The sequence below is a fragment of the Heterostelium album genome (genome assembly GCF_000004825.1).
Source record: "Heterostelium album PN500 unplaced genomic scaffold PPL_scaffold13, whole genome shotgun sequence".
Lineage (NCBI taxonomy): Eukaryota > Evosea > Eumycetozoa > Acytosteliales > Acytosteliaceae > Heterostelium > Heterostelium album.
In genome coordinates this window covers 778,277-798,630 of record NW_008805075.1, presented here as the reverse complement: position 1 = coordinate 798,630, position 20,354 = coordinate 778,277, and the positions used below count along the sequence as shown (strand labels likewise).

The 20,354-nt window shown below is 33.8% G+C and overlaps 4 protein-coding genes across 4 annotated transcripts; 2 read left to right on the top strand and 2 right to left on the bottom strand.

Annotated features, from left to right (window-relative positions):
* Positions 1-352: 352 nt before the first annotated feature.
* Positions 353-2,825, top strand: PPL_11434 (Nup35/Nup53 family RNA-binding protein; the record flags this gene model as incomplete). The annotated part of the gene is made up of 3 exons (XM_020582188.1): positions 353-372; positions 1,228-2,569; positions 2,652-2,825. The coding sequence occupies 3 exons, from the start codon at positions 353-355 to the stop codon at positions 2,823-2,825; spliced, it is 1,536 nt and encodes a 511-aa protein (XP_020427491.1).
* A 219-nt stretch (positions 2,826-3,044) lies between these two features.
* sas10 (something about silencing 10 family protein) lies at positions 3,045-5,422 on the bottom strand (the record flags this gene model as incomplete). Its single annotated transcript, XM_020582187.1, has 5 exons — positions 3,045-3,569; positions 3,654-4,255; positions 4,338-4,555; positions 4,626-5,187; positions 5,287-5,422. The coding sequence occupies 5 exons, from the start codon at positions 5,420-5,422 to the stop codon at positions 3,045-3,047; spliced, it is 2,043 nt and encodes a 680-aa protein (XP_020427490.1).
* Positions 5,423-5,906: 484 nt separating this feature from the next.
* On the top strand, positions 5,907-7,451 carry PPL_11432 (GYF domain-containing protein; the record flags this gene model as incomplete). Its single annotated transcript, XM_020582186.1, has 3 exons — positions 5,907-6,040; positions 6,076-7,052; positions 7,138-7,451. 3 exons carry the CDS (start codon positions 5,907-5,909, stop codon positions 7,449-7,451), a joined length of 1,425 nt encoding a protein of 474 aa, XP_020427489.1.
* Positions 7,452-7,939: 488 nt separating this feature from the next.
* PPL_11431 (cell surface receptor IPT/TIG domain-containing protein) lies at positions 7,940-20,058 on the bottom strand (the record flags this gene model as incomplete). Its single annotated transcript, XM_020582185.1, has 19 exons — positions 7,940-8,166; positions 8,260-8,457; positions 8,529-8,836; positions 8,922-9,085; positions 9,133-9,206; positions 9,281-9,384; positions 9,535-10,840; positions 10,937-11,808; positions 11,876-11,961; positions 12,028-12,977; positions 13,139-13,796; positions 13,951-15,653; positions 15,720-16,480; positions 16,649-16,718; positions 17,210-17,359; positions 19,217-19,302; positions 19,422-19,460; positions 19,745-19,818; positions 20,056-20,058. 19 exons carry the CDS (start codon positions 20,056-20,058, stop codon positions 7,940-7,942), a joined length of 7,833 nt encoding a protein of 2,610 aa, XP_020427488.1.
* Between the last annotated feature and the right edge of the window lie 296 nt (positions 20,059-20,354).

Below are 20,354 nucleotides of genomic sequence, written 5' to 3'. Positions count from 1 at the left end.
ATATTTTCACAAATAATACCATGGTCCATCAAAAGAAAAAAAAAAATAAAAAAAACCCTTTATTGAAAAGGTGTTTGCCCATTAATTGGTTTAAAAAATAATCAAAGAGAATCTAAAGCTTTGGAGGAATTTGAAAGGAATAGAAATGCAATGATTCAACAAAATGGGGAAACATTGAACATCCCCTAGATTTGTATTTTTTTTTTAATTTAATTAAATTGTTGGAGACATTTTGCTTTTCAATGGAGGAAAGAGAGATCATGATTACCGATTCGGAAATAGTGTTGAATAAATCTTATAGTGTTATGTCGATTTGAATAGGCAATTGAATTGTTGAATTGATTGATGAAATATGGAGGTGCGTGTGTGTCGGTGTGTCATGCATTATAGATTTGATTGTTTATAGTCTTTCTTCTTATCCTCATTCAAAGTGTCTCGATGCGATAAACACGATTAGGTGTGACACACAATGAAGCAAATAGGTTGTGAATGATGGATTAGTGGGTGTTGTTTGTTGTCGGATGAAGGGGACCACCACACACTCACACAATGGTTTGGGAACCATCCCCAATGGGTGTTGTTTATTTCCGACTGATTTATTTAATTTATAAATAAACAAAACAAACATGGTATCAAAACAACAAAAAAAGAATCTTGAAAAAAAAAAAAAAGGTGCACACAAAAAAATAAAAATAAGGGATGCTACCATCACCACTTAAATCAAAAAAGTGGTTTCCCATATCTCGATCAATACCCCGATATTAAAAACAATGGGTGGATGAGTAGATATCATGTTTATATTAGAATTGATGCAAACCGTCATGAACAACTACAACCTCTAAAAATAAATATCTAAAAAAAAAAAAAATAAACATAAGAATATTTAAGTAAAAAAATAAATATTTTGATAATTCAAAAGATAAATAACAGCTATTCAATTCATTGAATAATAAACTATATATACATACTATTAATTGAATATTTTTAGTTATCTATTATATCTTGCTTGTTTATATGATTTTTGAAGTGTAGTAAGAATAATGATTGTTTAAAAAAAAAAACACTTTTAAAGCGCAAATATTTTTGATGATCACTTTTGGAATTCAAAAAAATTTAACGTATCTATTTTGCAAAAAAAAATTTATCAAAAAATTTTATTTATGAATTTGTTGTGTGATTTTGATTAGTTTTAAATTTAGTTGAAAACGAAAATTAACAAAGAAAAAGAGAAGGGAAGAGATGTCTTTGTTTGGAAAATTATTCAACCAATTATGATAGTAGTTTTGGGCAAAGTTTAAGCGGCGGTGGAGGTTCGTTGTCTTCCTTGGGAGGACAATCGAGTAGTGCCGGTGGTAATTCGATTTCTAGCATAGGTACTGGTACAACCAATACAAACAATAGCAGCAATCCATCGTTCTCAATTTCACAACAACAATATCAGACACTACAACAACAACAACAATCACAACAACAACAACAACCATCGCAAGACAAACATTACGTACCGAGTCGGATCTTCAGTCAGGAGCGATCCGACCTCTTGTCAAGCAGCACCGACAAGCGAAAAACTTCACCAGGTGACTCCAATTCGCTTGTTACAACATCGCCACAACATCATCATCACGGTCATCACTATAGCTCGCTCCACCATCACGGTCATCAACAACTGTCACCAACAACACCATATTCCTATTCGCTAAAGTCGCGATTCGGGGGTGACAATATCAATAGTTCATCTATGATGTCATCGCCAATGACCACCACAATGAGATCACATCACCAACCGAATCAATCGCAATCCTCCATGATGACAATGATGATCGACAAAGACTATATACCGAGAACATCTATCTACGACGATCCATCGCCTGCCTCTACAGCAGTTAGCAACATCGGTGGTGTCAGCAACAACAGTAATGTAGCCAACCAAATTCCACCACTTTCATTCTTTGAGACACCAGTCTCACCAGCAGTACAACAACAACAACAACAACAGAGTCAGAATCAACAACTTCAATTACATCTACAACTTCAACAACAACAACAGCTACAACAACAACAACAGTTGTTTGGTTCACAATCTTCGCAGCTATCGCAACAGCAGCAACAACAACAACAACTTCTTCAACAACATCAGCAACAACAACAACAACAGCTATCAATCTCTACACTTGGAAACAATAGTATTTCACCTGCATCTGCAAGCAATAATCAACTTATGACAATGTCGGCATTGCAATCGACCAATATGATGAATGCCAATAATTCGATGCTGCCGTCTACCTCACTCTATTATACAGCGGCAACAGAGAATCTACCGTTGTACGCCGACAAGTATGATAGACGTTGGGTCACTATCTTTGGATTCCCACAGACAGCAAGCGATGTAGTACTAGACGAAATAGAATCGAGTGCACACATAGTTGAAATTAAATATCCACCATCCAGTAACTCCAACTGGTTATACATTAAACTTGAAAGTGAAGCAATTGCACAAGATCTACTAGCAAAGAATGGTATGATCATTGGAAATTGTATGATTGGTATAACACCTTATAAAGAAGCAATTGTAAGTTTATAAACTTTATAACTTTATAACTATCACATGTTATGTTATTTACATTTAACTAATATTATTATAATACAAATAGAAAACAGAAGATCAACAACAACAACAAAATACACAACTACCATTTAAAGAAATAGAAACATATACACCATATAGAAGAAACTACGACCCATCAGATTACAATAACAACTCACAATCCAATGCAACCAAACCATCATTGATATCAAAGATATCTGAATATGTTTTTGGTATTTAAAAATAATAATCAATTAATTAATAAGACAGACTATCATTGATTCATTTCAATAGTTAGTAAGTTAAATTAAACTACTACATGTACTTGTTTAAAATAAATAAACAAAACAAAACAAAACAATTGTTCTTAACTTTTTAAAAGTTATATATTATTTTATTTTTAAAAAAGTTATAATATATGTTATTAATATTATTATTATTATTATTATTATTATATAATTTAATGAAGATATGTTGTACTCTTAACGGATCTTGGTACACCAGAGCTAACACCTTTGAAACTTCCAGATTGTCTGGTTGCCTTGGACACTGAGTTGTTACGCTTCTTTGTGGCTTCGTCGAACTTCTTACGATTCTTAAGATGTGGAGTACGTTGCTCTCTGCTACGATAACGGGTGAGACCACGATTGACTTCGATTTGCTTGGTAATCTTTCTCTTGTCACCTGCGACGTCGTCATGTGTAAAGTAATCGCCTGCTGCTCTTGGAATACCATCGTACTCCTCTTCACCGTCGGACTCTATCACCTCATCGTCATCCTCAACCGGTTTGTTACGAGCCAACTTATTCTTCTTTCTCTCTTGCAGTGGAATGTCTTCATCGGCCGATCTAGATCTCTTACTACTACTGGCAGCTTGTAAAGCAGCTTCCATTCTCTTCTTCTTCAAATACTCTCTATTCTCACGTTCCTCTTTATCATCTTCTTCACCCAAAATACCACTTAAATCATTGAAATCAGATAAATCCTATATAGATATTAATTATCAAATATGTTAGTATCTATTATATAATCTAGATTAGTTATTGATTTGTTAATAAGTAACACTTACACTAAGACCATCGGATAACTTTCTTTGTTTTTCTTTCTTTTTATCTTTCTTGGTTTGTGTGATACGTGTAAAGTTGTTCTCTTCGTACTCCTTGACCTCTTTGTCTTCATCGTCTTCCTTCTCGAGCATGTCGTAGTCGTCGTTGAGTTCCTCTGGTGCATCACCGTATTCATCTTCCATGAATTTGGCAATGGTCGAGTTGGCAGCCTTCTTCTTCTTGGCGAGATCACGTTGTTGACGTTTCTTGTCTGCCGATGCTTCTTTCTCGCTACGCTCCGAAGCGGTCTGTGGTACCATATACAAATTCGCTTCACGCATCATAGCGGCGTCGTCGTCGTCATCGTCACCGCCAGCAGCCAACTCACTGAGATTCGGTTTGAAACGCATTGGATCGTCTTTCGATTGTTGAACGACACCGAGAGTGGCAGCCTTCAATAGCTTCTCGACTTGATATTGCAACTTGTTGTCCAGAGGTTTGATCTTCTCCAAGATCGTACGTATCTTTACCAGTTGGTCAATCACTGGATGATCTTTAATAGATGATCCCGATGCTTTCAACATCAAGAAATATGTAATATTTAAACAATAACTTAATAGTAAATCTATAATAGATATAAATTAATAAAGTATTCTATAATTTTGACTAACATTAATTATTGTTGTTGTTGTTGTTGTTTTACATACGATATTTTGTCTCTAAAAAGCTTATTCCTTTGGATGTTGGTAATTGTTCGGTCTTTACTTTCTCTAGTATTGGAATGAGTGTATATTTAATCTCTTCAATCTTTGATTTAAAGTCATCGAGTAATTGCAACAAGATTGGTGACTCTTGCATTAAATATTGTAACTTTTCTTTCTTTGTGAAATTTGATAGATTCTTTTGTAATAATTCAATATCTTGACTATATTTATATAATTATAGTTAATATATTAGTATATCGATTGTTTTAATGATTAATTGTTAACACTTACTTATTACCATAGTCGATCGATGATAAATCTTTGTTCATTGAATCCAAGATCTTTTCTTCTGGGTCAATCGATCTCTTGGTGTCTACAGAAAGTTTCTTGGAGATGACGTTGTTGAATGTATCTTCGAATTGATAGTCTTCCTCTTTCATCAGTTTCTTTCTTTGTTCTTGGAGTGCGAGTGCTTCACGTTCCTCCTCCTCTTCGTCTTCGGAACCGACTTCATCCTCGTCGACACGATTACCATAGAAATCATCACGCTCCTTTCCCCATGCAACACGATTGTCCAACGATGCCAAATCCTTCTTATTCTTTGCTTTCTTTAAACCGAGATCATCTTCATCTTCGTCGTCTTCATATAAATCATCGTCATCACCACCATCCAATAACTCTTCATCGTCATCTTCATATAAACCATCTACATCTTCGTCATCATCATCATCGAAATCCTCTACTTCTTCATCGGATACATCAACAGGTAAGATCTCCTTCTTCTTTGTAATATTTGAATTTTGACCACCTTGTTTGTTCTTTGTTATATTAATTTGACTCTTTTTATCAATAACTAAATAACAACAACAATAATAATAATAATAAATTAATATAAAACATTAACTAAATATCTATATATATATATTATTTATTTTGTTTTAATAATACTTACATTCATCTATATCACTTTTACCGTATAATTCTGAAATAGACTTTTCTTTTTTATTTGTTTGTTGTTTGCTGTTGTTGACAACTCGCGAAGAAGTCAAAGTGGTTGTTTTTTTATTTCCTTTTGGTGGAGGTGCCATTATCTATAGATCTGTAATATATATCTATTAAAGTTAAATAAATAAATAAAACAATTAAAATAAAATAAATAAATATAAATAAATTATTGTTTTTTTATTTTTGATTAAATTTATAAAGACGAAAGAGTCTTGTCGTTTTTTTGCAAAATTTGTTTTTTTTTTAATTTTCATTTTTATTTTATTTTATTTTATTTTTAAAATATATTTCGAAGTTGATCAAAGAATTTTTTTGAATCTATCTCAAATAAAATAATAATAATAATTCTGAATTATTATTACTTTGTTTTACATCCTTTCTTATGGAGTGTAGAAAGAATAGATTGTTGAGAAATTGTTAAAGTTTCATGATATAAGTAAAATAAAGAAAATATTGTTGATTTTGGAAATTTTATTAATGAATGGGGTATTTTTAATCAATTTGACTGAGGTTCAAAGATTTTTTTTTAATTATTAATAAATATTTATATATTTAAGTCATTTTAAAATGGATAATAATAATAATAATAACAGTCATAAGAGAAAACATGAAAATGATTTTGGAAATGGTAGTAGTAGTAGTAGTGGTGGTAATGAAAATGGAAATACAGAAAAAAAGTTAGATTTAGAAATGATCCTGATGTAAGAATCATAGAGTCAAACAATAATAAAAATAGTAATAATAGTAGTAGTAATGATGTAAAGTTATATAATGATGATGAAATATTAGAACAAATAAGAAGAGCAGATGAAAAACAAAAGGAAAGAGATGCACAAACAAAGAAAAGAGAAAAGTTGTTTGTTGCTTCTGAGAGACAAACACGTCTTAAAGAAGAGGTAGACGATGATGGTGTAATTCGCTCGGTTGAAGGTGAGGAAGAACAAGAAGATGACGAAGACGATGACGATAATAATAATAATAACAACTATAGACGTGACAGACAAGAACAAAAACAATTGCTAAAAGATAGGATGGACACTGAGAAACATCATTTGGATGGCAATAAGATGGAGAAGAAGAAGCAGCAGCGATACGAAGATGACGATGACTCTGAAGATGACATCGATGTCGTGCCTTTCAATTTGGCGGAAGAGAAATCCGAGGGAAGATTCAAGGCCGATGGAACCTACGAGAGGGAGGATGTCGACGACGAGGAAGACGATCCTTGGCTCAAGGAGTACGACGAGGTGATGTTGAAGCGACTGCCAAAGGTTAGCAGGAAGGAGATGGCCAAGCTTGAGGCAGCGGAGAGGGAGCGTGACGACGACGATGAAGATCAATGGGTGAAAGAGGATCGTGAGTTGGCACTGAAGAAACGTCGTGGACTGACTATCGAGGAGCGTGATACTCGTAGACATGCACTCACTACCACACTGAAGATATTGCAACCCGGTGAGACTGTACTGACCGCTCTCAGAAGATTAGGTGGTGGAATAAAGAAACCAACAATAAAAAAGAAACAAAATAGATCGACAACAACATCAACAACATCAACAACATCAACAACATCAACAACATCAACAACATCAACTTCAAACACAAACATAGAAAATAATAATGATTCAATGGAAACAGATGAAGCATTATTGAAGTCACGACAATTCTCTGATTTAACAGAGGCTTCAAATTATTTATTGGCAAATGGATATATGAGTATGTTATTATTAATTTCTATCTATTATCTAAAATACACTAGCTAATTATTTACAACAAACTATTATTCTAAACTTTTTAATAGATATTTATTCAGATAAAAGAGAATCGGTTCAAGCAGTTTTAAATAAAGATATTGGTAAATCTACACCTGTGTCACAACAACAACAACAACAACAACAATCAACAAACAATAATAATGGTATTGGTGAAAGTAATAGCAACGGTAATAATCAGTGGGAATATAAACTTAGTGATGGAAATGTATATAGTGGTTTCTCAAGTGAAGACATGAAGAGTTGGAAAGAAAGTGGATACTTTACTGGTCAAGGTGTAGTGGCAAGAAAATCTGGAACTAGCGATAGTTTCATTGAAATCGAACAAATAAATTTCCAATAGAAAATATTAATGTCTTAAATAGATAATGTATAATCATTAATAGATTGCCATAACAAGCTTAAAATAGAGTCATAGACAAAGGTGACAGACTTTGATCTTATTATTATTTCTTAAAAGCTTTTAAAAAAGTAAATCAAAAAATTTCAAGTTGACCAAGTGGTGGTGTGTTTAACTATAATCTTCGCGAAGTTATTGTTGATTGGGTATTTACCATGAGAGAGAAAATCTATACACCGAAACCATTATGAAAATCATTAGCTATTGTAGAGAACATAAGATTCAACATACCTATGTCGATACTCTTGTCAAATTCAAAGATAGACTTGTAAAAAGATTACTCAAACTCAGAAAAAACACTTAGAATTCTCGATGATTATCTATCTTAAGGAATACATCAATCATAGCAAACTATTAATAAACTCCACTAGACTTTTATTTTAATTATTATTATTATTAATGGTTGTTAAAGCAAGATCTTCTAAGTTTGATTAGTGTAAATAATATTTTGGTGGTATTTCATCAATAAAAGAATCCCAAATATAAAGTTTCGATATCTTCCAATCAAGATGATTTTCATTCATTGAATGTGCTACTTTTGATGACCATGTCACCTTTAAAAGTATAGGATGTGGAGCCATAACTATTCTTGCATCCTTTGAATTTCTGATTGGCAAAGAAACACCAGATCTATTGGGAATTTCAACAAAAAATTGGTCTTTTGAAAAAAATAATCTATTAATAAGAGAAAATTATGTTTGATTCGTTTTACTTACAACCTATTAATAGAGAACTGTGATTGAAATAACACCATCCTCTACTTTAGTGTCTTGAATGAATGGTTGGATAAGCTGGAGGGTAATTTGATAAGCAATACTCTCAAATGAAAAGAATGAATCACGGAGAGACAAGAGATTGTCCAAAGCTTCTGGAATCGATATTCTCTTGATTGATTCAATGTCATTATCCATTGTGTATCTAAACATCTTGAGAATAGACAAGCTTGAATCTATTGGAAATAATAGAAAATAATTAGAATTAGAATTGTTTTTTCGAAATGAATTGTTTATATTTACATACTATCTTTGAAACTTTGATAATCGATCCAAGTTGGTGTGCTCAATCTCATTCGAAGGAAAATATTGAAATATAGTCGAGGATATCTATAGGAAAGGTGATCGAGTAAATTAAACTGGTCAAAAGAGTAAAAGGCAGCGACCAGTGGTGTTATTAAAAGATTCGTCTCTCGATTAACATCTGGAAAATGGAGAAGTACACTGCCAATATATTTTGGTTTTTCTTTATCTTGTACATTCAAAGTACTACAATAGGTTTGTAAATAACCAAGTTCCGATATATTTTCAATTACTTTAGGATCTGGGATGTTTCTATGAGAATGAGATGATATTGTTATCAACAAAGTCATGTAAATTACCCTTCAAGGTATATTTATATTATATAAGATATGCTTACTTTAAAACAGACAAATTACCCCATTTGGTTTCGTCAACAACTGATTTATTATGATCAGTATTGGTATCATGATTCTGATTGGTTGTTGAAAATCTAACAAATGATGAAGAGATTGAAGTGTTGGTATGGTGTTGTTCTTGATCGAATATTAAGAATCGAATAACCTAATGTTCTATTGAACAAGTTCTTTGATAATAATATTTGTTTAAACATATCTCTTGTAGTATTGAAGATGATTGTTATTATTGAATTGAATTGATGAATTCATCTCTTCAAGTTGTTTGACTTTAATAGTTAAGCATCATATTGATATACTATACGTGTACAGTATAGAAACTGAGTTGTCAATTACGTCTTACATCTAAATTTCCTCGAATATATGATTGACAATTGTCTTTCAAACTTAATATCTTTCTCAGTTGGGCAGTTCAAAATTGCAGTATTCAACCACGAAGCCCAGATACTCAAAAAAAAAAGTCGAATATTTTTACAAAACACCATTTTTTTAAAGATGATTGTTATTATTATTATTGAATTGATGAATAAAATAATAAAAAAAGAAAATTGTAATTTAAATATATAACAATTTATATTTATTTATATATTTATTTACTCTTGTGAAAGATTGAGAATATTTGATGGTTGTCCAGCAATAAAGACTTGAGCTGTATTTGGTAACTGATTTGAATAGGCACATTCGATATAGCTGCTACTCTTGAAGGTCGTGCATGTCTGTATGTGGTTATCATAAACAAGTTTGACATAGGTTGTAGCTGCGTCGAATGTTACACCAAGGTCAACTGGAACAAAGTTTGTACCATAGAATAACAAGTTATTTTCATCACCAATCCTGTACTGGGAGATGGTTGGTGGAAGATAGGAAATGGTATCGTTTAATCCAAGATCAATCGATTGATCTGACACTGTTGCTGTAACACTCAGGTTTGCTCCGATACCAGGAGGAATGTAGCACTCTACAAAGTAATCGAATGCATTACAATCAATATCGCTTGCTCCCACTGTGAACTCAACTTCATCCGTTGAGATACCCCATCCATATCCAAAGATTTGAATCAATCCTCCCGAGGTTTGAACAAATGTATTGTTGAAAAGTGAAACGACTGGTGGAAGGTATGTGAACTGAGAGTTGACAGATTGATCTCCGGCTTGGATGACGAGTGGTTGGGTGAGTGTATCGAATTCCAGTGTAAAGGTAATCTCATCATTGGTGAAGTTGTTGATTTCAACGAGATCATCTCCGATGTAGATGAGTGGTGGCAAGTCAGAGTCTTCAGGATTACCGAAACCATTACCCAGTACAATAATAACATCATTGGGATCACCAGAGCTCGGAGCGAAAGCGTTGATTTGAGGTCCGCTGAAACTGAATGATTGGGTCTCGAGAGTAGCGATTGTGTATCTTGAAGATTGATCAGCAACAGATACAGTCACAGTACGATGGTCACCAATGGCAGATGGTGTAACACAAACGATTGAATCCGATGAAATACCAATGATTGGAGAACATTCGAGTCTCTCATCAATCATGATCTTGACTTTGCTGACATCATCACCAAAGTTAGAACCGAAAATAGTCATGATATCAGTACCGTAGCTCTCAATAATATTTGGAGAGATATCGCTGATCGCTGGTGCATTGTATGAATAGAAGAATTTGGTTCTCTGAAGGTTGAATAAAGTTTGGTCGGTAAAGAGTTGAATCAAATGTTGAGTACCTGAACCCTTAGGAACTGTACACACTATTTGGTTGGAAGAGACAAGTGTAGTGGATTGACATTCATAGTCACCAACTGCGACAGTCATCGATGAATTGAATCTGATACCATTGAGAGTAATTATATTACCACCCACGGTTGGTCCCGTGGAGTTGCTGATGGATGTCACAACTGGTCCGATTCCTATGCAAATAGAATCGAATCTTTTGGCTGAAAAATCACTCGACTTGACCATCTGGATATCACAGAGTTGTGAATTGACTGTTGCAATCAACATACCATCGACATCACTTGTGATGACACCATTGTAATTGGCTGGCTTTGGAAGATAATAAAATTCTAAATCTCCAATTGAAACTCTGCTTGCTTCTTCACCTATCATGATACTCTCGAGAACGAATGTAATTGAGACTATGGAAAGAGGTGATAACAATGTGTATCTACTACCGGTGGTACCAATCGTTTGGTATCCAAGATCTATTTGATAGCCATTCTGGTCACGATTGATTTCATCGATAAACTTAATCGGTTGATTGCTGTGCTGATTGGTTGGATCCAATAACAATGTCTGAATTGCTTGGCTTTGACTACGTATGGTTATCCACTTGTCGATGGATGTCTCCAACTTTTCCTGTTCATATTGAGTGAGTGAAGTGACACTGCTCTCATTCATTGTATTCATGTAGGAAAGCAGGAGTTGATGAATACCCGAGTCCAATGATCTTTCGTTCTGAAGAAGTGGTGCTTGTGAATCGATTGGATCTTCGATCAACTCTTGTAATCTTCTCGATTGGAAGTTCATCGGTAAATTCATAAGGACGATACCATTATTAGCAACGACAGCTACCTTTGGTGCAGGTGGTTTAATAATGTAGTTATTGATGAGAATGGTCTTAAAGTTGATCTCAGTCTTGTATTGTTTCTTAACCAATTTGGCGAAACCATTCATTGATTGAACACCACTAATTTGGAAGGTCTTAATCATCAGCTTCATCAAGTAATCCACTGGAATAACATCTGCATTATCAACTCTATTAACTCTGGCACCATTACCATCGGCATAGGATGGACCCATCCAATCCCAAGCAGCAGCAGCTGATCTTCTTACAATCTTTTCCAAAGTTAAACTTAGTGGATCCATTGCCTTATCACTTTTCATTAAAATATTAGTAATTAGTATTATTATTTTTTCAAAAAAAAAACTTGTTAATAACATACTCTGTATAAGTTTCAATATTAGGGAAATTATCAAAAATATTATCAAAACATGGATCAAAGTTTGCATTCTTTCCAACAACTAAACTCTATAAATTATAAATAAAATAAAATTAATAATAATATAAAACAATTAAATTATATGTTTAACTTACATTATAAAGTTTCTTTGAAATTGCTAAAATTACACCATTTGCCCAATTTGGACTGATGGCATTGATGTTGTATAATAGAGTTGCTTCATTCTGTGCACCAGCTTGGTAGTAGATGTATTGAAGTGTCATAAAGTAAGCAATTTCTTCTTGACACATATCTTCTGTCAGTCTTATAATAAACGGTGGTTGGAAACGAGTTGTTAAAATAGTACCTGTGATATCGATCATAAATTGGTAGTTATTTCTCTTGGGATTTGGAAGTTTGGTCATAAATTCCGATACGAATTTGAGTAGAATGAAATCCTTGTTGGTATTCAAATTGTAGGTTCTCAATGGTTGCAATCCGGCATAGGTGTATCCATGGGCGGCAGGATAGTCAGGTGCTGCATAACCCAATGGAAGTGTTCTATCGATTTCTGTGACACGTGTATCCGCTTGCAAACATGCAACTTTCAGTGCGTCGTAATCACATACCGATCCAATGGCTTGGTCGAACGCCTGGTAGTGGAGAGTCATGATATCCGTTGCAACGAAATTCATAATATCGGGTTGGGTTACCGGGAATGTCGCTGGAGGGGTGACCGATGTCATCTCGCCACCTGCTGGTGCTACATTGGTAAGGGTGGTTCTGAGTGCTTGGAACTCGGCGAGCACATCGTGTGCCGCTAGGATGGTGGCTGGGAGAACTTGGTAGACTTCCTTTGGCAACTTTGAGTAATGAACATTGGCAATATAGTCTTTGATTTCGATGTTGACTGGGTTTGTCCAGGTGGCTGGTCTGTCAAGCTTGATTGGTTGGTTAATTGCAAAAGAAAACTCAATTGCATCTCTATTAGAAGGATTTGTCAGTTCACCGGCTGCATTCAAAGTGTTGTAGTGTCTAACCATTCTGTGGAATTGATAAACCAATGTTGGATGCTGAATACAAACAACTCCACCACCACGACCACCTTTTAATGTTATAAACAAAGAAATAAATGGTTAATTTAATAAATCATGACTAAGAATTGATTTAAAATAGTAATTACCTTGACCATTATGTCTATTGCTATCACCAACACAGAAATAATTTTCATTGGCATTATTTGCGTTTGCACCATAAGCTGGATACATTGGCAGACCAAATTTAGCATGTTCATTTTTTCTTCCGAGTATTGGTAATCAGAGTAGTCGAATCCACCTGCTCCATTTGGTGTTCGAGTGGCAAGTAGTTGAGGAAGTTCAAGGAATGCAACATTCAAGACTTGTTCGGTTGGTTCCATCTGGTTGGCACCGATGGCATAGAACATTTCAATGAACATCTTTCTCTGGAAGTAATCGGCTACAACCATCCACATATCGATACCATCATAAACTCTTGTTTCCTGTTTCTTTAGGATGTATTTGCTGAGTGTTGGTGGACGTGGCAAATTAGCATTTCCAAATGGACTGTTTTTATCGGTGAAATCGGTTCCTATCTTCATAAAGTAGTAGGCATTGAGATTACCGTTGGCCACTGCAATCTGTCCGGTTCGCCACCAACATACATTCTCTAGGGCAACGGTACCGGCGATGACAGCTTTACAATCGGCCATCAATTCACTTGGCTTCTTCTTGGCTGGTGTTCCAAGCGACGGTACACGATCGCTGTAACCGAGATGTTGAGAGAGATAATCATAGAAATAGGGGTATTGATTCTTTTGAATTTGTGTCCAGGTATTCATGTTTGCAAACACACGGCGCTTTTCAAGTGGATTACCGTCATTGAATGAAATATAACGGAAAACATGCTCCAGTTGATTGAAAGAATAGCAAAAGAAGTATTGATTGAATCTCTGGCACCAAGGAATTTAATACCTGTGTCCGGTCCATTCAGTGCTGCACCAGCATGGTTTGTAGAAAAGGGAAAGCGGGATTGGAGTGCTCAATATGAATTCCACTGACATGTCCAGTCACAGGTGCAGGATCATCCCAAAAGATCATACCTTTCAGATGACCATGTGCTGATACTTTTCTCACTGATTTCGGTCTTTTACCGGTTGTAGTTCTAGAGTTTGGTTGATCGTTGAAAAACATATAGTAGTAATCTGGGTGTTGTAAGAAAGTTGCTTCTATTGGACTGGTATATGTGTTGGCTGTTGGATGATCTTGGAGATTTATTCTTCTTTCGAGACGATCCATAGTGGAATCTATGTAGAGATATGGGTTGCTTGCTCCCAATCTGAGTTTGTAGACAAACCACCAATCGACTGCTGCACTCGAACCGTCTGCTCCACCGGGTGCAAGACAAGAGAGTGTGTTTGAAGTGTAGGTAATTTGGTCCATTGAATCGACTGCTGCGGTGAGTGCGTTGGGTTGCACTTGAATCTCCACTGGATAGACTGCCGGTGCGAGTGCTGCAATATCACAAGTGATCTTAATGTTGTTGGTGACCACTACAACGTTGTTACACGCATTGGCACCCACAGTAACAGTTATCAAACCAGCTGTATTTCCAAAGCCTGTTCCCTCAAGAGTGATGGTGGCAGCATGCTTTTTCGATCCATACTTTGGACTGACTTTGGTAATGGATGGACCGACATAATTGATGTTTGTACCAGTGTTGTATTCGTGTTCAACATCGTTGGTATCGACAACAACCAAAACAATTGGGAAAGCACCTGGAATATGAGCTGGAATAGTGCAAGTGATTTGAGCGACTTGAATGACACATGTTGTGATATCCATGATTTCAGTATCCAGCTTGACAGTTGAGACGAGATCCAAGTTGGTTCCATCGATCACAAGATTACCTCCACCCTTAGGGATGTTTGTAGATTGTGCCTGTGCAGTTACTGTCGGTTCAAAGTAAGTGAATTTCACGGTTGATGTATATGCAATGGTTTTGATGGAGAATGATAGATCTTCGGCTTGAACGGCATCACCTGGTTGCACCATACACGTCATTCTGGTTGCGTCGACCTGTTCCAATCGCTCACACAGTTTATCTTTAATCTTGACTACAAAGTATTTATCGATATCGTCTTGAGTCATACCAAGTGGGAAATCCTTGATGGTCAAAGTGACAGCGGTCTCAGAGAATACATATCCGTTGGCCGGAGTGATAGCAGAGATCTCTGGTTTGGCAACGGCGATCTGAACAGTGTTGGAATCACCGCCATCAGAGTTTACAATAAGATTAGCATTTCCTACTGAGAGTGTGCTGGCATCGACGTCGACATAGAGAATCATGTCGGTGGATGCACCGGTTGGTACAAACACCTGGTCGGCAATCTTCACCAAGTTGTTCGCAAAGAATCCAGTTCCCGTTATTGTCACAACCCAGTTAGCTTTGTCAATGATTTTAGCAGGTGAAATCGATACGATGTTCGGTGTGTAATAAGTGAATTGCTCGGTGGGTGGCGAACTATATTGGCCACCGCCAATCGTTGCCACAAGACTATGAGTGACACCAGTGATATCATTCAAATCGAAAGCACTAGTTCTACATGTAAAAGTATCGGCAGTGATAGTAGTAACATCGATAGTACATATCGATCCACCAATATTAGCTGCTGTTACATCCATCAAGTAGTGTCCTTGAATAACAACATTGGTTCCACCAGCTGCAAATCCTCTCTTTGGATTGATAGTTAGAATTTCAGGAGCTTTTAGAAAACTAATATTAGTAAAGAGATTCTATCAATAGAGAATCGATAATTAACTTTACTTACTGTAGAATATGAATTTTCTGTCACAATGAGCTTGTTGAACATCGATGGTTAATGTGATATCTTGTTGGTCTGCTTGACTTGGTGCTAGCGCTACGTTGGGTGTCGTGCAACTGATTGCGCCTGTCATTTTGTCTACTTGGGGATTGGTGCATGGTTGTCCACCGACAGTAATGGTGGAGACAGAAGAACCGAAGATATCATGGAAGTTGTCACCGTTCAGCACGATGACGTGTGTTTGTCCTGCGATACCACGATCGGGTGTAACCGACCTAACGACGGGAAAGACATAGTCAAAGTTGTTTGGCCCAGTCACTTCCAATCCTGTGTAGGTTCGCACCTTAATTACATAACCACCGATGTCTAGCGGCGAAATATCGGGTATTACACATTGGATTTCGTTGTGTCCGACACTGTTGATGGTGAGCGCGTGAACAGCACCGTCGTGACGAATCATCTGTGCAGTGGGATGAGGATCGTCGTCGTTGATAATAAAGTACTGTCCTTGGAGACGGAGTGTTCTGCCGTTGGCATTGGGGTAGTACGACTGTGGCGAGTGGTCATTGATGATCGGCTCGACATATTCGAATGCACCACTAAAGTATGGAGCGGCATTGACATCGAAATGAAGATTAAATATCACTGAGGTTGAACCTAGCTTACGTTTCTTTGAAGTGGAATCTAAAGGTGCTCTCGGTACAGTCCAACTGTAGGTATCTCCAAAGTTTCCATTGTAAGCAAAACAACAGGTGGATTCGTTCCAACTGTATTCGAAAGTATTGGAATATTTGGAAAATTTCTACCAACTACTCTGAATCTATAATAATTTATTATAATTGAAAAATAAATATCAATATCATGTGAGTGATGATCACATTCAACTTTCAAAAATAAAATGAAAATGAAAACGTAAAAAACAAAAAGATAAATACATAGAGTTACCACCATCATAGGCTTTAAGTTGTGAATGAGAATCTATTTCTATTGCATGAACTACACTGACTAAACTGATTACAAATGATATTGTAATCAATAGTAGTTGCAGTTTTTGTTTATTTATCATTATTTTTAATCTTTATCTCTATCTCTATATTAATATTTTTTAATCAATTATTATAAAACGATCAATATAAAAGATAATTAAATTATATAATTATAATAAAAGTTCATTAGATAGAATAAAGTTTTGTGTTTTGTTTTATTTTGGTATGTTGATTCAAAGTTTTACTAAAAAAGCAATCAATATTATTAAGAGATATAAAAACTGACTAAAAATAATATATTGAGTATTAGATTGAAAAACACACTTTGTGTATCGTTCGTTCAATCAATAATCACTGATCATTGCAAAACTTAAGTTTGGTTGATTGATTCGATCGTTTTTGTTGCGATCAAAAATGTATCGACATTTTTTTTGCTTTGTTTTAGATTGCATAAATAAACAATAATTAATTTTGTTTTTGATTAAATAAATAAACAAGATTAATGCTTACATTGATTTAAATCGGGTAGTCCAATTAAATTAACAATTGTCTTTGATTGAAAATTATTTGTAAGATTTCCAATAATATTCCAATAATATGACCTCCTATAGATTGGGCTTGTTTGATTAGCAGAGTCAATCTTTGAACAAATCGAACACACTTTGAAAAGTCCAAATAAGTGATAACCATCTTCCACTTGTTATTATATCCACTTGTTCATATTCAATATTTTTTTTTTGCCAATATTGATATAGATATTTACTGAATTTGATTTCTTACACAGCAGCAGATTGAACATTTTTGTTAACAGGTTGCTCAAAGGTATCCAAACACGTCACAACTTTCCTATTAAACCTTGATAATCCTATGAGAATTATTATCAAAAAAAGTCAAAAACATGAAAAAATCCTATTTTGTGTGATGCAAACAATATTTGTTTTTTTTTGAGAACGAAACAATATAAATATCACAATCAAAATCCATCTGATGTTTCAAACAACACAAATATTAGAATCACAAATCAACAAAATCCATCTGATTTTTCAAACAACACAAAAATCTTGAACTGAAATAAAAAAAGTTTCAAACAAAAAAAATTAAACAAATTGCAACCAAACACATATTGAGTATCTAAACGTCAATGGATGTCTATTTTAGGGACCTCAATATCAAATATTTTGGCGGTATCAAAGAAACAAATATTCGATTCAAATATAGAAACAATTATTCAATTTAAACAAATAAATAATATAATTAATTAAATTGTAATTGATAATAACAAATGATGTCATTTTTATTGATGATCAGTGAGAAAGCTGGCGTTGATGGAAAGGCCGGAGATTGATTGTAACCTGGCGATTGGATGGAAACACAGGCGATTGATTGGATGGCAACCTGGCGATTGATTGGATGGAAATCTGGCGATTGGATGGTAACCTGGTGATTGATTTGTGGAAAGATTGGCGATCAGTGAGAAGGATGGTGATAGATTGAAGGGTAGTTTGTAACAACAATAATAAAAAAAATATTATTTAATGTATTTTATTTCTTTTTTTAAATTATATTTACTATAGACATAGTGAAGAACAATCTGGTTGATTGAAATGAAACTGATACGGTTGTTTTTGTTATATAATTTATATAAATTATATGAAAAGATTAACTGTTAAAAGTCCAAATTAATAAAAGTAAATAACTAAATAAATAAATGTTGTTTGAAATTCACTTACGATTTGATAACTCATGACATCGCAGTTGATTCGCACCTCTACCAGCTTACAAAGGAAGACACTCCTGCTGGCAACATAGTAAACAATTATTATATATAAATTATACGATGTTATTTAAAATAGATAAACAAATGTTTTTTGACAAAAATGAGAACTTGATCACAAAATGAAACTGGCTCCAAACTTTCGCCTGAGCATTAATTTTACAAAAAATGAAAAAATCAAAAATAGAGGGGTTAATGTGATCAGAGTATAAAAAAAATGAACATATTCGTAAACGTTTTTTTTTTTTTTTTTTTTTTTTTTTTTGATTGATTTTTTAATATTAATCGTCTTAGAGCTCTTGATGATATATATAGTTGGTGAATAGTTGATAAAGTGTAATTGATGTTATTGTTTGTTGGTGGAGAAGTGGACGTGTTTGTAAAATTAAAAAAGGGTTTTGATCGTGACTTTAGCGCCCAATCTTTTTTCATTTTACTTATTACAAAGAATCTATTTTTCAATTAACTGTCACTTTCTTATAATCATAATAATTATCTATATATCATATGAAATGTTACTTTGATTATCAAATGGTTTATTCTCTTGAAAAACAGAAAAAAATTAATAAACTGTGCTATTTGTTTTCCAAAAAAAAAAAAAAAAAAAAAAAAAAAAAAAAAAGTTCAATGCTTACTGTGTAAACGCAGAAACTAAATTTGCCCGAAGTCTTTCCAAGACCGGGGTATAATAATATTGACTTTGTTATCTCAGCTTGATACTGGCTTCCCACGATCCAAGATACAGCAGCAATTTCCAGCAGAAACTGTCTTACAGAAATATAGATAATAAATTATCTTTGCATACGACATGGTTTGAGTTTGGGTGCATCTATTTATTTTTAATTTATTTATTTTTTTAAAAAAAAAAAAGAATAGAAATATAAAAAATATTAGATAAAAATTAAGCAAATAATTAATAATAAATAATAATATTTTGGTATTACTTACAATGATATGATGCTTTGATCCATATCAATCACCTCGAAACTGATTAAAGGGAATGAATAGATGACCCTTTTATTACTTTTTTTTTTTATTTTTTTTTATAATATAATAATATAAATTTGGGGACTTTGAAGAATGATCTTATTCCTTTTTTTATTGGCAAAGATTATTTAAAATTGTCTTTACTATCTTTGAATTCTTTAAATTTCTCTTTGACAAAGAAACTCTAGATCTCGTGGGAATGATGTCAACAAAATAATCATCTTTTGAAAAAAATAATCGATTTATTGATAAGAGAAAATTATATTTAGATTCTTTATACTTACAATTTGTTATAGATAGCTGTGATTGAAATAACACCATCCTCTACTTTAGTGTCTTGAATGAGAGTAGTGAAAATCTAACTGATGATTAAAAGATTGATGTGTTGTAGTGCATTATTTGAACTATTATTAGTAATTGAATAACCTACTGTTTTATTGTACAAGTTCTTTGATCTCTTAATCTATTGATGATGATGATTGTTGTTGAATTGAATTGACGAATACATTTCTTTAAGTGTTTGACTGTAAATAGCTATTCATACTGATATTTTATATGTAATTATAAAAAAAGAATCAAGATGTCAAATATTTGCCATTTTACATCAAAATTTATATGATATAATGACTTTTATTCTTTCAAAGCTGCCTATTTTAATAATCATTTACTTTTCAATAATGCCAATAGTTAAACAAAAAAAGTACCCATTAACGGGACCAAAAAATAAAATAATTTATTACAAACTAATGTGCTCTTTAATTCTCTCTAATAAATTTTATAAAACATCAGTAAAAACCAAGTAATAATAAAAAACAAATTAATAAACAGTGTATGATATAATTAAGGTTACCACTTTATTCATCAGTGTTTATTAATATTGCAGAGATATATTTT